The 17,940-nt window shown below is 35.8% G+C and overlaps 5 protein-coding genes across 5 annotated transcripts; 1 reads left to right on the top strand and 4 right to left on the bottom strand.

Moving 5' to 3' along the window:
* Positions 1 to 1,893: 1,893 nt before the first annotated feature.
* Positions 1,894 to 3,711, bottom strand: LOC133703214 (tetrahydroberberine oxidase-like). Its single transcript, XM_062127671.1, has one exon. It carries the CDS (start codon positions 3,684 to 3,686, stop codon positions 2,085 to 2,087), a length of 1,602 nt encoding a protein of 533 aa, XP_061983655.1. The 5' UTR covers positions 3,687 to 3,711; the 3' UTR covers positions 1,894 to 2,084.
* Positions 3,712 to 6,071: 2,360 nt separating this feature from the next.
* On the bottom strand, positions 6,072 to 7,968 carry LOC133703213 (tetrahydroberberine oxidase-like). Its single transcript, XM_062127670.1, has one exon. It carries the CDS (start codon positions 7,889 to 7,891, stop codon positions 6,287 to 6,289), a length of 1,605 nt encoding a protein of 534 aa, XP_061983654.1. The 5' UTR covers positions 7,892 to 7,968; the 3' UTR covers positions 6,072 to 6,286.
* Positions 7,969 to 8,848: 880 nt separating this feature from the next.
* Positions 8,849 to 10,749, bottom strand: LOC133703926 (tetrahydroberberine oxidase-like). The gene has a single exon (XM_062128673.1). It carries the CDS (start codon positions 10,529 to 10,531, stop codon positions 8,906 to 8,908), a length of 1,626 nt encoding a protein of 541 aa, XP_061984657.1. The 5' UTR covers positions 10,532 to 10,749; the 3' UTR covers positions 8,849 to 8,905.
* Positions 10,750 to 12,261: 1,512 nt separating this feature from the next.
* Positions 12,262 to 13,552, top strand: LOC133702659 (putative germin-like protein 2-2). The gene is made up of 2 exons (XM_062126965.1): positions 12,262 to 12,542; positions 12,940 to 13,552. Exons 1-2 carry the CDS (start codon positions 12,425 to 12,427, stop codon positions 13,461 to 13,463), a joined length of 642 nt encoding a protein of 213 aa, XP_061982949.1. The 5' UTR covers positions 12,262 to 12,424; the 3' UTR covers positions 13,464 to 13,552.
* A 632-nt stretch (positions 13,553 to 14,184) lies between these two features.
* Positions 14,185 to 17,484, bottom strand: LOC133703387 (tubulin beta chain-like). Its single transcript, XM_062127871.1, has 3 exons — positions 16,833 to 17,484; positions 15,778 to 16,047; positions 14,185 to 15,233 (listed from the first exon to the last, which is right to left on the bottom strand). Exons 1-3 carry the CDS (start codon positions 17,224 to 17,226, stop codon positions 14,560 to 14,562), a joined length of 1,338 nt encoding a protein of 445 aa, XP_061983855.1. The 5' UTR covers positions 17,227 to 17,484; the 3' UTR covers positions 14,185 to 14,559.
* Between the last annotated feature and the right edge of the window lie 456 nt (positions 17,485 to 17,940).

Raw genomic sequence — 17,940 nt, 5'->3', positions numbered from 1 at the left:
AAATTGAGGGACCAAACCGAAATTTTGTCATCTTCAACCTCCAACCCAGAATTTTAACAGAAAACCTACTGTCCTCTCCAAATTTCTAACACAAATTCACCATTCAAACAAAACCATAACTCAAAATCATCATTTTTATCTACAATCTCTCAAATTCAACATAACAATCCATTACCCACAACAATCAACCTTATAACATTCAATTTAATTCATCAATTAAATCCAAAACACAAATTTTCAAAACCCTAACATTCATCAAAACCTAAATTAAAGTTAAAGAAAACATATTATACACATTAAAGCATAATCTTACCTTTTTTACTTATTTCCTCCAACTCCTTTCTATTTCCCTTCTAATTTCCCTTTTTTCTCTTCTTCTTCTTCTTCTTCCTCCTCCTCTCTCACAGTTTACTCTCAAAATATTCAGATCTCTTCTTCTTCTTTTTTTTACTTCCTATTTATATTTATCAAGTTTTGTTGAATTACCACTATACCTCTTATTTATTTATTCCAACTTTTAAGCCTTCAAGGGCTTTATTGTATTTTCCAACTCATTAATTCAAAACGTTACAAGTTAAGAAGAACATATCATAACTCTTAGGAAATTGCCAAAGATTGGTTAAGAAAGATCAAAATACATAAAATTGAGAAATTTGATAGCATATTTTCAACTAATGAAAATCCTACTGGCAAAAAAATTCAATTTTGAGAAGGAAAATTCAAGATTGTATGTTTAAGGACTGAATTGAAATTTTTCAAAGATTTAATTGAATTTATTGAAGGTTTAATTACAAAAAAAAAATGATTCTTGAAGTCAACAAGAAAAATAAGAATTAAATAATGTCATTTTGATTAAAAAAATATAATTGACTTATATTGGACCGGTGACTCATTGGTTGACTTGATAGCCCAAAAACCCGGGCCTTTTTTCATGGTTAGCTCTTTGGACTAGGTCCGACAATTATGGGAAGAAACAAAGATTTCAAATCAATTAATAACTTAACCAAGAAAAAACTTGCCACACAAGAAACCTGAAGTAAGAAATTGATTGTTAATATAAAAAAGATTTCCATAATTTCTTGGAAAAAAAATTTTTAATCAGGTTGCCTACCAATGTAACTATTAAAATAACTCTTTCTTATTTTGTTTTATTGGAGCATTATTTTCCTAGTATTCGACATTTTCTATTTCGGTTTTGATTTCGTCAATGTAGAAGCTATTGAAACTTGGTTTTAGAAATTATATATCTTTTTATTATAATTCGATAGCAGATTCAGATTTCCTTGCATGTCATTATTCGAACTTGCCACCAATTTCTGATAAGCACAACTATTCAAGCCATTAAATTAAAGAAGTTTAAAATGCTATTAGTCATTTGAAGTTCTGAATTTTTCTAGTCATTTTCGAAGATTTTTATTAAAAGAATGATTTCTCATGTTCAAATTTAATATGTGGTTTGATCATAATTATCAGGGCTTGATCTCTGTAACCTTTGTCCAAGTGATCTGACACTGCTCCGTCTTCTCTGTTTCTATTTACAGACTACTCTGTTGTTCTTGGTTTAGGTCCTGTATCTGTCTGTCTTGAGACCATAAACTATTTTAAAGCTAAATAACTAGAAATTTCCAAGTAGATGATTCCTTTTGATGATGTTTTGTTCTCCATTCCTTCGTCTTCAATTATAAATGACCAAGCAGAAAATATACAGTTCTGCAACACTCAAAAAGGAAGTGAGCAAAGAATAGACATCAGGCTGAACCTTGCCTTCGCCTTCACAGCCATGATGGAATTGGAGGAAGTTTTTTATGACAAGGTGGAAGAAAATTAAAATAAATTTTCGAGGATATAATCTTTGATTAGGGTCAATTTTTTTGACAAGGAAGAAAATCAGAATTTTTAACATACAAAAGACAACATCGTATTGAATTTGTGTGAAATCTCACACTTTAGATCATTACAAAAGGAAATTTTATGAACTAATTCACATGATCTAAATTATTATTGGGCGATGCTGAACTCTCATACATAAGAGAAGTATTATTATTAGCATTAATCTCATACATAAGAGAAGTAGCTCCTTTTGATCACCAAGATGAGAGAGGTGGGATACTTTGTTCATTTCTGAAGAAATTGGTAGGATCAACTTCAGTCTTAACGCGAACCAACCTGTCGAAGTTGTTCTTGAAATACTTCCGACCCCAAATGCTTGCTTGTTTATAACTCGTGTATCCCAGGTTGTTCACTCCTAGGTCAAGATCTCTATAATTGACATATGCTGCTCGAGGATTTTTTGAAACATAAGGAGTCATGTACCTGTACAGCCGTCTGATCCAAGCTAGATGCCTCTGGGATGCCTCCTTGGTTTCTTCACTCCAGGACACTACGGGGACAAATATGTATCGATTGCCAGCTCTATGAGGGAATGGAGTGCTGGACTCCGAAATCTCATCCATTTTCCCCCCATAAGGGATCATGAAAAATACAGGCACCTCGATGTCTTTCTCAAAGAACCTTTTCCATATCCCTTCAAATGCAATTTCAGGTATAGGTTCCTGGACGTAGTCAGATTTTGCTTTGAATTGTAATGAGGGTGGTTGAGGAGTCCTATCAAGTAACACATTCAAGGATGCGTTGCTTGGAAATCCAATAATGTAGATGACAGACTCAATCCAGCTCATTTCCGTGCACTCATCTTTGGCCAAACCAAGCTCAGGAAAGCTCTCTTGCATCAAAAGAAGAAGCTGGTCAACCTCACCAAGAAACAAGGAAAAGAATGCAGCTTGTATTGTTGACTTTCCTTCCTCACTAGAATTAACTCTGTTTACAAGCACATCGATGATGATGTCTTCAGGAAGCTGATTCGCAACGTATTGCCACCGATGGATGAGCTTGGTTGCATTTTGTTCCAAGCTTCTTGCTGCAGTAAAGACGGTCACTTTTGGTGGAACTTCAACCAACTTGATTCTCCATGCGATAACCACTCCAAAGCTTTGCCCTCCACCGCCTCGAATGGCCCAAAATAAGTCTTCTCCCATTGATTCTCTATCAAGGATCCTTCCTTTAGCATCGATTAACTGAGCATCAATCACATTATCTGAAGCAAGGCCGTATTTGCGAGAGATCGTGCCATATCCTCCCCCACTAAAGTGTCCTCCAACACCAATAGTAGGGCAAGAACCTGCAGGGAAAGCAAGAGTTCTACTTTTCTCAGCAATTCTATAATAAAGTTCCCCTAGTGTTGCGCCAGCCTGAACCCATGCAGTTTTATTGGTTGCATCAACAGTGATTGATCTAAGATTGATCAGATCAACAATGACAAATGGGACTGTAGACATGTAAGATAGACCCTCAAAATCATGACCGCCACTCCGAATTCTAATTTCTAACTTGTGTTTTTGGGAACAGTGGATGGCAGCCTGGATGTGCGATGCATCCGTTGGTGTAACAATGACAAAAGGTTTCAGTTCAGAAGAATTGAACCTGGGGTTTCGTATAGCGAAATGCAAGATAGAAGAATATGATGAATTTTTTGGGGTGTAAATAACTTTAGAAATGGCTGTGGAGTCCTCAGAATGAAGGGAAAGGCATTGAAGAAAATCTTCATGGGGACGAGCTGATGTTACACATGACAATGAAAAGAGAAGACAAATTAGAAATGGCAGCATTGAAGAGCTCATAGAAGTCATTTTTCTTTCTACTATACGCTTATGGTTTTTTGAGTGCAGAAACCTGCAAGGCAGTCCCAAATTTATAGTATCAAGGAGAATTCTTGCTTGAGAAACAAGTAAATTAAAATGAGAAGAGCTGGAGTTTCAAATAGATTAAGAATTAAAAAAAATGAACTTCCTCCGCAAGAAACTTGAAGTCAAAAATTGACTGTTAATATAATTAAGCTTCCTTCATGATTTACCTGCATAAAAAATATTATCTGCGAATTCTCGGTTCTTAGTAAGCACTATTTACAAATTATCTGATAAATAATATTGCAAGTCATTTGAATAGCAGAAATTTCTTGGATACTTGCAATTAATAGGTGGTTTCGATGATCATCCACCTCAAGACGTGCCCTTAGTAACCTTTGCCCTTGTCACTTATGAAATTAGTGTGCTTTCTCTGTTCTCATCTACTCTGTTTTTATCTTCAAATTAGTCTATTTTCTGCTTGGTTTTTGAGACGGCTGAACCTATTCAGATTAGGATTCACGAAAAGAGTCTACAACAGGAACCCTATCCATTCCTTTAATTACTAAATAAATTATTCTCTAATTATGTACCTCTTCAAAACAAATTACAATCCTTTAAATAAGTAATAAAACTAAATCAAACAGTATCTTCTGAGCCCTTTTTTAAAGGCTTTTCTGATGTGAACAAGCTGGCCCTCCTATAGAACAAGGACTTTAGAATCTTCAGAAAGTTAATGTCGTTGGGCACAGCTAAATTTCTTATTAGGCTTATATCTATCTCACTAGTTCGTAAATGTATCTAGTAAGCTTTCCATATAGTCTATTAAACAAATCCACATCCTATTGTTCAAAACCCTCTACATCAGTTTTGGTTCTTATAAACTGTGTTCTCAATTAATATGTGGTTTAGATGTAAGCGTTTGATCCAAGTTCAAAGTTCAGCCCAAATTCAACCCAACTAACCTATGTAAATGCTCGTTGATCACATCCAACATATACATAATCCAGTTGTCTACTACGTAATTGAGTCATGAAGGTTAGTATTTCATGGATATATCTTTGAACTTGGACTGCTTTGATCTTGTGAGACCTATATTCTTGGCTCATTAGATCTAAGATCAAAGTTCAGCCCAAATTCATCCCAACTAATCTAGGTATTTAAAAAAAAAATTATCAGAAAATTATTTCTCTTTCTTTTCATCTTTTCGTCCCTCTACTATAACTTCCTCCCTCGAATGGAGCTGTCCAAAACAACAGTACTACTTTTCTAGTATTCGACATTTTCTATTTCAATTTGATTAGTCAATGTCCAAGCAGTTGGATTTTGATTCATAAATAATACTAAAACATCTTAGCACAGTTCAATGATGGCCTTGTGTGTCGTCATCTTGGAGCATGCAACGAAGTTCAGATGAACACGTTTATTCAACCATTGAAGGATGCTTATAATATTTCTAGACATTTAAATTAATAAAGTTTATGTCATTTTCAAAAATATTTAATAGAGAGAATGATCTTTCAACACCTACCCTTGGTCATCTTTGTCCTTCGAAGTATTGAAATTTCTCTGTTTTCTCTGTTTTTATATTAAAAATACACTGTTTTTCTCTGTTTTCTTCTCATAAACTACTCTGTTTTCTTGGTTTTGCCTCTCTGTTTCTCTTCCTCAAAAATATAGATAATAGTGTCTGCTGATGCTTACCCTATGATCATGTTCAACTGATGCATAATCTGGAAGACTTATGCCGAGGGAAATGAATCGAAGTAAATTTTCGGCCAGTCACCTTGACCATCCACTGTTGCTATGCCTCGTTTACAAGTCAATTACTTCACTGCAAGGTTTATCTTTTGGTTTTTGTGGTTTTTTCTTGATTAATCCTTCTGCTGAAATACTTTTAACAAATAAATTGCAACTGCTTTGATGAATTAAAAATATCAATAATTCTTGACTATTCCAATTTGTTTAATCTCATGAAAATTAACATATAAAACTATTTAAATAGGAGCCGAAAAAACCTAAATCAAATAAAACTTTGAAACCTAATTAAGAAAGGAATCCTAAAATAACCAGAGAAAATTCCGAAACAGCATTTTCTAGGTTTAATTTGAACATGTTCTTGACCTCAGTTGTTGCTAGCCAGCTAACCTCATAAGAAACATGTAGAACACACACATAAAATTTTAGCCCTCAAATTTATGTTCTTTTTTTTTACCAGAAGACTCATTAGACACATCTGAATTTTCTCTTGAATTTGAGCCTCTGATACATATCCCACTTCAAGAGCGCAGGCATTGACCAAGACCAATTTTTCGTTATGCCAAGGGAGAAGATCGAATTACAAGAATACAAGAGCGACATATCATATTTAATTTGAATGAAATCTCACAATTTAGATCATCATAGAAGGAAATTTTATTCATTCAAATCACATATCTCCATTGACCATACTTATTTTTATTACAATGATCAAAATATTGGACCATGCATGAAATGCCATGCAATAAATGTTGATGAAGTAAACTTTATGGACATCTAAAACAGAAAATTATGTTATTAGTGTGATGAATCTTCTTCCAACCTTGTCATGTGTTATCCCCCTCCGATCACCAGGACGAGAGAGGTGGAATACTCTGCTCATTTCTGAAGAAATTACCAGGATCAACAGCAGTCTTCACGCTTACCAGCTTGTCAAAGTTGTTCTTGAAATACTTCCTGCCCCAAATGCTTGCTTGTTTAAAACTTGTGTTGCCTGCCAGGTTATTCATTCCAATGTCAAGATCCCTGTAATTGATATATGCTTCTCGAGGATTTTTCGAAACGTAAGGAGTCATGTAACTGTAAAGCCTTCTAATCCAATCAACGTGCCTTTTAGATGCCTCCTTGCCTTCTTCACTCCAAGACACCTGATGCTCAATCTTGTATATATTTCCAGCTCTATGTGGAAATGGAGAGCTAGACTCAGAAATCTGGTCCATCTTTCCTCCATAAGGAACTAATAGCAGTCTAGGTGTTTCAATGTCCTCTTCCAAGAACCTTTCAAATATACCTTCCAACGCAATTTCAGGCATAGGTTCCTTGACGTAATCAGATTTCGCTTTGTAATTTGTTACAAATCGAGGAGTCCTATCAAGCAACAGTTCCAAAGATGTATTACCTGGAAATCTGTTAAGGATGATAGCCTCAATCCAGCTTGTTTCAAGGCAATCATCTTTTGCTAAACCAAGCTCGGGGAAGCTCTCATTCATCAATTGAAGAAGCTTGTCCACCCCTCCAAGAAAGAAACCTGCAAATGTAGCCTGTATTGTTGGATTTCCTTGACTGGAATTAACTCTTCTTATATATGTCGTGATCATGAGATCTTCATGGAGCTTGTTTGCAATGTATTGCCACCGATGGATAAGTTGGGTTGCATTTTGCTCCAAGGTTCTTAAGACATTGAAGACTGTCAACGTAGGTGGAACTTCAACCAATTTTATTTTCCACGCAATAACCACTCCAAAGCTGTTTCCTCCACCTCCTCGAAGGGCCCAAAACAAATCTTCTCCCATCGATTTTCTATCAAGAACTCTACCATTAGCATCAATTAATTCTGCATCAATTACGTTATCCGCAGCAAGACCATATTTACGAAGCAGCGCTCCATACCCTCCACCACTCAAGTGTCCCCCAACACCCATAGTAGGGCAAATACCTGCTGGGAAGGCAAGTGTTCTACCTTTTTTAGCAATGTGGTAGTAAAGTTCCCCTACAGTTGCACCAGCCTGAACCCATGCAGTTTTATTAGTTACATCAATGGTGACTGATCGAAAATTGATTAGATCAAGGATGACAAACGGCAGAACAGACATGTAAGAGAGACCCTCAAAATCATGGCCACCACTTCGAATTCTAAATTGTAAATTATTTTTCTGGGAACAACGAATGGCAGCCTGAATGTGTGATACATTCGTCGGTGTAACAATGACAAGAGGCTTTAGGGTAGTAGAATTGAACCTAAGGTTTCGTATTGCGAAATGCAACACAGAAGGATATGAAGAGTCATTCTGGGTGTAAATGACTTTGGAAATGTCTGTGGAGTCTTCTAAGTAAAGGGAAAAACATTCAATAAAATCTACATGAGTGTGAGCTGAAGTCACCCATGAGAATGAAAAGAGAAGAACAAACAGAAGTGGGAGCATTGAAGAACTAAGAGAAATCATTTCGATCATTTGATTTTTAGCATAGAGCCCTGCTGGGAACCATCTTATTTATAGAACTGAGGAGAAGTGCTACCATAGAAAGAAAGAGAAATTTGTAATAACAGATTAAAAGTAGAAAAAGTAAATTAATCGATGTTTGAACTTGCGTCGCAAGAAACTTGAAGTTGAAGAATGACTGCAAATAACAAAGCATTTCCTCCAGGACTATCGGTTATCTGCATTGACAACAAATCAAGATGAAAGATATTAAATTGTGTTCAAATGGAGATGATCCTATTTTATAACGTAGTATACGAAACGGTATCTCATCATCCACACATGCAACGAGCCTTTCTGAAATTTCTTTCCAAGATTCTGACCTTTTCCTTCCAATTTTGATTAGTTAATTCCCAAAGTTCTGAATTTTGATTCACCAAACTTCTGAATTTTGATTCACCAAACTTCTTTTACTTAATTATTTCAATTAGTCAATAATGTAAGCACATTTAATCAACATATAAAATTAAAGAATGCTTATACTATTGCAATTCATTGGAATTTCTATGTTATTATGAGTCATTTTCAAAGGTTTGGAGTTTTAAAGTCTCACCATTAATTCATATGGTCAAAGTTTTTAACATTTACCCCTTGTATTTTCTTTCTGATTTGGAAATTACTCTGTTTTCTCTGTTTTCCTTTTGAAACCACCCTGTTTTCCTCTGTTTCAGCTCTCTGTTTCTGTCTTCAACTATGAGTAAACCAGTCAGAAACACTACGTCGAATTGCAATACTCAGCAGCAAGAACCTGTAGAATGTGCTGGCTGTAGAGGAAAAGCCTTTTTCATTACAAAATCTGGATAACCGATGTTAATTTTTCACTGAGCTAACTAGCCAAGGGACAAAGTGAAAGATATGGGAACACAATTTTTCACCAAGCTAATTAGACTGTGTATGCGTGAAATCGCAGGCCACAAATTGTGATAAAAATGAAGGAAAAAAACTATTTTTGACGACATCTTTATTATCATTTAATTTCATCTCTCCCTATCTCCCTCCTTTTGCTAGGATGAGAGGTGGGATGCTTTGTTCATTTCTAAAGAAATTAGTAGGATCAACTCTAGTCTTCACAGACACTAACCTATCAAAGTTATTGTCAAAGTATTTGATACCCCAAATACTTGCTTGTCGATAACTTGTGTTTCCTTGAATATTGTTTATGCCTATGTCAAGATCCCTATAATTGACATATGCAGCTCGAGGGTTTTTTGAAACATAAGGAGTTAAGTAATCGTAAAGCCTTCTGATCCAGCTTATATGCCTCTTAGATGCCTCGTTGCCTTCTTCATCCCAAAACACCAAGTGTTGAATCTTGTACAGATTCCCGGATCGATGTGGAAATGGAATGCTAGTTTCTGAGATCTCATCCATTTTTCCTCCATAAGGAGCCCAGACCATTTGAGGCGTGTCGATATCTGCTTCAAGGAATCGTTCCCAAATCCCTTCTAATGCAGTTTCCGGCATAGGTTCTTTCACATAGTCAGATTTTCCTTTGAAGTTTCTGTTAGTTAGAGGAGTCCTACCTAGCAAAACATCCGAGGATGCATTACTTGGGAATCCGACAACATAAAGGACAGACTTGATCCAGCTCATTTCGATGCAGTCTTCTTTAACCAAACCGAGCTCGGGAAAGCTCTCTTGCATCAATGGAAGGAGTCTATCAACTCCACCAAGAAACAAGGAAGTGAATGCAGCTAATATTGTTGTCTTTCCTTCTTCACTAGAATTGATTCTCCTTAGGACTAAGGCGATAGTGAGATCTTTGTGAAGCTTACTCGCAACCGATTGCCACCGATGGACAAGCTTTGTCGCATTTTGTTCCAAGGTTCTTGGGACAGTGAAGACAGTCACTGTAGGTGGAACTGGAACCAACTTCAATTTCCATGCGACAACAACACCGAAAGTATTTCCTCCACCGCCGCGAATGGCCCAAAATAGATCTTCTCCCATCGATGCTCTGTCAAGGATTCTACCTTTAACATCAATCAGTTGAGCATCAATGACATTGTCAGCAGCAAGGCCATATTTCCGCATCATCATGCCATATCCTCCTCCACTAATGTGACCACCAACACCAATAGTAGGCCAAATTCCTGCTGGAAAGGCAAGAGTTCTATTCTTCTCAGCAATTCTATAGTAAACTTCGCCGACAGATGCACCAGCCTGGACCCATGCAGTTTTATGCCTTGCATCAACTGCGACTTTTCGAAGATTGATTAGATCAACGATCACAAATGGGAGTGAATATGATACATAAGAAAGGCCCTCATAATCATGGCCACCACTCCGAATTCTAATATGCAAGTTTTGCTTTCGGGAGCAATAAATCGCAGCCTGAACGTGGGATACATTCGTTGGCGTAAAGATAACTACAGGTTTTGGATCAGCAGTTGTATTGAACCTATTGTTTTGAACCGAGAATTGCAAGACAGAAGAATATGAGGGGCTTTTTGGGGTGTAAATGAGCTTAGAAATGGCTGTGGAGTCTTGAAAATGAAAGGAAAGACACTGAAGAAAATCCTCATGGGGATGGGCTAGGGTTAACCATGAGAAAGATAAGAGAAGAAGAAAAAATAATGGCAACAAGGAAGAGTTTAGAGAAGCCATCTCCATTGTTTTTTGAGCATGGGGAACCTGCAAGAGATGGACTTTATTCAGGCGAGCTGATCAGCTTCTTGTCAACAGCAGGTGGGAGTCATAAACTATTTTGATCAGTAATTGAGGAACCATATGATTCAAGTTTGACCATTATTCATGTTTTTGGCTTTTAAATATTGCTCTGCTTCTATCAACACTACCAAGAACTTACCTAATCTAAGTTGAAAAGTATTCAGACATGGAAGTTTAGAGCAATGCTTATTGCAGTCATCATGAGCATATGCAGAGAGTCAATGTGTTATAAGTCATTGCATAAGGTATTTTAATTACGATGCCTTGTGTTTAAACCAAAAGCATTGAAAAACTGCTTTCCTCGGTTATTGCGCATGGCCTCACACAAATCTTTGATTAGTCAAAGCTCAAGCATTGGAATTTTATTTTTAAGAAAATAGAAATAATATTTAATATAATAATAATTCAGTGAATCTCCTTGCTTGATCTTGCCGCTAAGAGTGTCCGAATAAAACTTTCATTTTTTTATTTGGCATGTTCTAGAAAGGTTTTCAAGGAGCTTGACCACAATCAAATGTTAATTATAATTAAGTCCTTTTAGTTTAATAAAATAAATCAATTAATTTCTATAATATCAAAAATGATTAAATGGTCCTTTGATTAGGGTTGACCATAATAGTATTTTGTACTAAAAAATTCTTTCATCCTATCTAATTCTTTTTTATCTTTTCTATTTTTTTTAAATAAAGAAAAAAATCAAAATAAGTTGAAAACGAGCATGAAATGGAAAAATGGTTGAATTTTAAATGAATTTAAAAACATGGAGATTAAATATATAGTTTCTAAAACTACAAGGACTAACTAAATTATTTTAACTAAACTACAAGTAGTACTAAGTAATAAGCAATAAACAGGAAGTCATCCTGAGCATATGCATAGTGCCATGCTTGGTTTCTTCATTTCATCATGAAAAATGGTTGAATATCATGGCATTTGAAAGGAGGAGAAATATTAGGTAGCGTTGAATTACTATTACGAGATAAAATTCAATTGTTTTGAGATAAAATAAATAGAGATAATAAAATAAGAATAGATATTTTTATATATTTTAAAAATATAAAAATTCTTTCTAAAACTATTCAAGATACAATTTATTTTATGTTGGTGTCTTTTTAATTAAATATATTTTTATTTATTTTATATATATTATAAAACAATTATTAAATACATTGTATTTGAAATTGTGTTTTGAAAGTGCTTTTAAAAAAATTTAAAATTTTTTTATTTTTTTTGTTTCAAATTAATATTTTTTTGATATTTTTAAATTATTTAAAAATAATTTTTAAAATATAAAAAATATTATTTTAATACATTTTAAAATGAAAAATATTTTAAAAAATAATCAATACTAAACTTTTAAATTTTGAGATTTTAAACGAGCATAAGGACAGATTTGAGGGGGGTTTTAATTACTGGAAAGTATCTTGACTTTACACGCAAGAATCAACCAAAAAAATAATGGAGATAAATCTTGGGATTTGTTAGAGAAGTTTATGGAATTGATTGATTTATCTTATTATAAATATAATTGATTTCTTTCTCTGTTTTAATATATAATATCCATTACAGAATTTGACTACTGAATTTCATTTTCCTTTTTACCTTTCCATATTCTTCGAATCTGAGATTTTAATTTCTTAGCTAACAAATTTATTCCCACATAATATCCGAAACCAAATAAGAACTTAATGCATCGATTCTCAAATCGTAAAGAAATTAAAATAAATCCATATCTACCCTACAAAATTCACTATACATATTATTCCTTGAAAGAATTACACTCAAATCTCCAGTCACTTCTGTTTCTGCCTCAATCTCCAACCTCAAGCAATCCAAATGGCTTCCCAGATATTGGTGATTGTTAGCTTCCTAGCCATCTCCTGTTCCTTGGCCGCTGCGGGCATTGAGCCTGGTCCATTGCAAGATTTCTGTGTTGCAGATCCTACTAGCTCAGGTGGGGGTCTAATTGATTTACTCAAATTACACTGCAATTAATTAGCTTTAATCATATTCAAGAAATTAATTATGCTTTCATTTTATTTTAAGTTATTTCAATCCATTTTGTATTTGAGTCACGCTCATATATACTGGTCCAAGATACATATGGGTGGCGTAATTTCAGACTTTGAGAACAGTATTTACAAAAAATTATTAAGTTTTTCTGATTTTATTATCATATCAAGTAGGGATTTTATAGGAAGAGTAATTCTCATGAATGATCATTTTGGGCGTCAATGATCCGGCAGCAAAAATTCTCAACGCGAGAAAGCTGGCCAAAAATATTTTGTTGAAAAATTAGCCAAGTCAAGTGAGTACTTCCACTAACAAATTCTTTTGCGATTATGGCCTAGCTTGCCTGGATCCGAAGTTGGTAAAGCCTGATAATTTTTTCTCTGGAGGCTTCCATGTTCCTGGCAACACATCAAACCCCTCTGGCTCCTCTGTAACCTCAGCTTCTGTCGCCCAAATACCAGGCCTAAACACCCTTGGACTCACACTCATTCGCTTTGACTTCGCACATGGTGGTCTCGTCACTCCTCACATTCACCCTCGTGCAAGTGAGATTCTTACCGTCTTGGAAGGCAGCCTCCTTGTTGGGTTTGTGTCCTCTTCACCGGAAAACAGGCTCTTTTCCAAGGTCCTTGAGCAGGGAGATGTCTTTGTTTTTCCCATAGGACTTGCTCATTTCTTGAGTAATGTGGGCAACGGAACTGCTGCTGCTATTGCTTCTTTGAACAGCCAGAACCCTGGTTTTATTGCTATTCCTAGCAATATATTTGGAACCAATCCACCCATTGGTGATGATGTTCTAGCCAAGGCTTATAATGTCGACAAGTCCATTGTTGAGAAACTTAGAGCACAATTCCACAGTTAAATTCTGAATTTTCCTTGTTCATGCATGGTTGGTGTTACTTTCACGAGTTTGTAATAAAAAATATTGCAAGAAAATAAAATTATTCCAGATATTAACAAGCAAGGAACAACTCATTGGCATTTCCTTGTTCTTACGACTCTTGGTGCATGCGTAATCTACCAGCCTTGTCTTGGGTACCCCAAAGACATGGGCATTGGACGGCAGCAAGTTTCCTTCGAAGACTAAATTCTTGGACTGTCGATCCATCGCCATATATAGGAAGAGTTCCTGCGTACATACTACATCAATGATCAATGCTTTACGTAGTTTACCAGTCTCTTTGTAGTACCCCAAAGAATTGATATGGATAGCCACAAAATTGTTGGCTACTGCAAGTTTTCTAGCCATCATTTGTGCCCTGGCCACTGCCTTTGATCCTAGCCCATTGCAAGATTTGTGTTGCAGAGCCTTCTGGCTCTGATTGGCATCTGGTTGTCCATAAACCCTATATTTTTATTTATTCTGTTTCCTTTTCATTATCTTATCTAGTCGGTTATGGTCTCCACGATTTAAAAAAAAAAAAAAAAATTGGTGTTCTTTTAATGTAAATAAATTGTTAAATTGTTTTGTTGTTCTAATTTTAATTTTACTTAATTTGATCGAATATGATCGAAGTTGATATTTGTTAGATTTCAAAATTAAAAGCACTCATTGCAAGTTTTTAAAGATACAAACATTCAAATAGAAAAACTAAGGATATACACTCAAATAGGAAAAAAAATTACAATTCCCACCTTGCAACACTAATGGCATTTATAATGCCGCGAGAACCTGCCTTGCTAATAAAACCATGCCTATCACACAAATTAATCCAAGGAAAAATGCTACAAGTTTGAAGTGATAGATGACCAAACACTCGTCTACTAAATACAAGACATCCATCATTCAAATTTAAATGCAAAAGGAGTCACGAAATCCCATCTTCAATACAAGGAACCACAACCCATACATCAGCAAGTCAATCTAGTTTGACCCCCCAATGAGAAACATACCACTCACTTAAATAGAGCCAGGGAAATACATACTTCAGACATGGTGAAAAGAATTTCAAGCTATCTTAAGTATCATGTTCCTCTTCCTCTTCCTCCTCGTACTCCTCTTCATCGATAGTTGCATCCTGGTATTGCTGATACTCAGCAACCAGATCGTTCATGTTACTCTCAGCCTCGGTAAATTCCATCTCATCCATTCCCTCGCCAGTGTACCAGTGCAAGAAAGCCTTGCGCCTGAACATAGCTGTGAATTGTTCACTGACACGCCTGAACATCTCCTGGATTGAGGTTGAATTCCCTATGAAAGTGGATGCCATCTTCAGACCCTTTGGTGGGATGTCACAGACACTGGACTTGACATTGTTGGGAATCCACTCAACAAAGTATGAAGAGTTCTTGTTCTGGACATTTATCATTTGTTCATCGACCTCTTTAGTGCTCATCTTACCACGGAACATGGCTGAAGCAGTTAGATAACGGCCATGACGTGGGTCAGCAGCACACATCATGTTCTTGGCATCCCACATTTGCTGGGTTAGTTCAGGCACAGTCAGAGCACGGTATTGCTGTGATCCTCTTGATGTCAAGGGTGCAAATCCAACCATGAAAAAATGAAGACGAGGGAATGGGATAAGGTTAACTGCGAGCTTTCGTAGGTCAGAGTTCAGCTGTCCTGGGAAGCGAAGGCAGCATGTGACACCGCTCATGGTGGCAGAAATGAGATGGTTAAGATCCCCAACTGGGATATGGCAAAACAAAACATAAGGTACCAGAGTCAGATCATGATGCTTCAAAACCTTACATGGAACATACATGCATGTGTTTGGGCATGTTCATGTACACATATCATGCATCTGTTCGTATGAATTACATGTGTATTATCTGCAATCAAATTGAGCTGAAGATATTGCATATTCTGGAAGAGGGAAGAAGACTAAGTGAACAGCAAGCTGTACAATAGAAGTTGTTGTTGTAATCTTTATTTGTGGGGCATAGGGGGTGGTGGTTGTCTAGGTTAGAGGCAAGGAGAGACAGCAAACCATGTGGATTTAAATACCAATAAAAAATAAGAAGTCACAAGCAATCAATTCCCTATCAACCACCAATGAGAACGAGAAGTGAGCAGCCAACTAAGAACTAAGCATTTTATTATTGTTGTCCATCTCAACATTCATTTTCAATCTTTAGGTAGAAAAGGCCAGATGGTTCTTTTAATTAATTCCAGATTTAATATCTTTAAATTATGTCTTTCAGTTCACAGAAAGCGCTTTCAATTAACTTACAAGTGGGGGTAGCAAGCTTGAGAGTGCGGAAGCAGATGTCATACAAAGCTTCATTGTCCAAAACCATGCATTCATCAGCGTTTTCTACAAGCTGGTGGACAGAAAGAGTTGCATTGTATGGTTCAACAACAGTGTCAGATACCTTGGGTGAAGGGAAGACGGAAAATGTCAACATCATGCGATCAGGATACTCCTCACGAATTTTAGAAATAAGAAGAGTTCCCATGCCAGAACCAGTGCCTCCACCCAAAGAATGGCAAACTTGAAATCCTGTTCCACCAAATATATTAAATGATTCTTGAAAACAGACAGGAAAACTAAAAATGTAGCATCAATGAGAAAGGACAGTTCTAGATAGACCTTAAATTTAAGAGAAACAACAATAATGGTACAGCAATCAAATGACCACAAATTAAAGAGAAACACGGAAAATTGCAAACGAAAACCAAATCATGAAAAAGATAGAAACCAAACTTCCAACCATGAGTATAAACCACACTTGAATCTAAATAGACCTTGTTACATACTTCAAGTCCCGGAAGATCATTTTCTCATTATCTGTTATCAGCTGTGAAAACCAACGACACAAGTTTCCAGCCAAAAAAAATTCAGAACTAGCCTAGCATATGGAGCAGTCAGCAAAACCAGAAAACAGGATTTAGTCCAGCATTACGATGTCATTGAGCACCATGAAAGAACGAGTCATGGAGGCACCATCATAAACACACGTTTAGCTTCCCAGCAAGCCAAACAAAATAAAAATGAAAAGCTCCTCATTTTCATAATACAAAAAATCAACGGCACCAAGAAAAATCTCAAAAAACCTGAATATAAGACCAGATCCAATCAAACCCACTTGTATTCTTTGTATTCTAACAAACTAACCAAAACCATTTTAAAAAATAGATATATCCGATCAAAACAACCAAAAGCCATTTCTCAAAGCATTAATCCCTCCCAATGCAATATCAAACAAGCAAAATAAACAAAACTCATAAGGGTTCAATCAAAACAACACAAAAGGCACTAAAAAAGACATCTTTTTAAAAAATTACCTTGCAAGCAATCACAATTTTCAGCTTCTTTCCTGACAACATCAAGAACAGAATCAATCAATTCAGCTCCTTCAGTGTAATGCCCTTTAGCCCAGTTATTACCAGCACCGGATTGGCCAAAAACAAAGTTATCAGGCCTAAAAATCTGTCCAAAAGGACCAGATCTGACTGAATCCATGGTACCAGGTTCAAGATCCATAAGAACAGCACGTGGCACATATCTTCCACCACTTGCTTCATTGTAATACACATTAATCCTCTCCAATTGAAGATCTGAGTCTCCACTGTACCTCCCTGACTGATCAATCCCATGTTCATCACAGATCACCTCCCAAAACTTGGCCCCAATTTGATTCCCACATTGACCCCCTTGAATGTGAAGGATTTCTCTCATTTTGGCACCAAAGTTTGCACCTCTTTGGGGTTCCTGAAATGGTTTTTAAGTGGGATCTGAAGGAGAGAGGGAATTGAGGAGGAAGGAGTGGAGGAGAGCATATAAAGCAGGTTTCTTTGGGGTTTTTTTTTGGGTCTTTGAGGTGATTTTATTGGTTACTTGCATGGGATGGGGTTCAGGATGTGTTTTTTCTAATCATTTTTGGTTGCAAGTGAGTTGGAATGTACGTTTGAGTGTTCTGGAAGGAATCACCTGATCAGTTTATGTCTAACATGACAAGTTTATCCCCTTGGGATCATATATTAACAATATACTAAAAGGCGTGAGGAAAACACTGTAGTTTCCCCACACCTTTCACATCCTTTCACTTATTAATATATTATATTATTATAATTGTTATATTATTATTATTATTATAGAACTGTTTTTATTTTTTATTTTTTTTAATAAATATTTATTTGTTTAATTTAGTTTATTAATGTTATTTTTTTTTATTTAGTTATCAGATTTTCATGATACGGATCTCGAGTTTGATGGGTTAACCTGATTTGACGAGTTAACCCGAATTTTTTTCTTTTTCATTAATTTTTTTCATTTAGTTTAGTTTGTTGATGTTAAATTTATTAACAATATACTAAAAAGCGTGGGGAAAACACTGTAGCTTCCCCACACCTTTCACATCCTTTCACTTATTAATATATTATATTATTATAA

This window comes from Populus nigra, chromosome 9, assembly GCF_951802175.1.
Source record: "Populus nigra chromosome 9, ddPopNigr1.1, whole genome shotgun sequence".
NCBI classification, from domain to species: Eukaryota; Viridiplantae; Streptophyta; class Magnoliopsida; order Malpighiales; family Salicaceae; genus Populus; species Populus nigra.
Note: the sequence above shows the minus strand (reverse complement) of the source record. Positions and strands in the feature narration are given on the sequence as shown.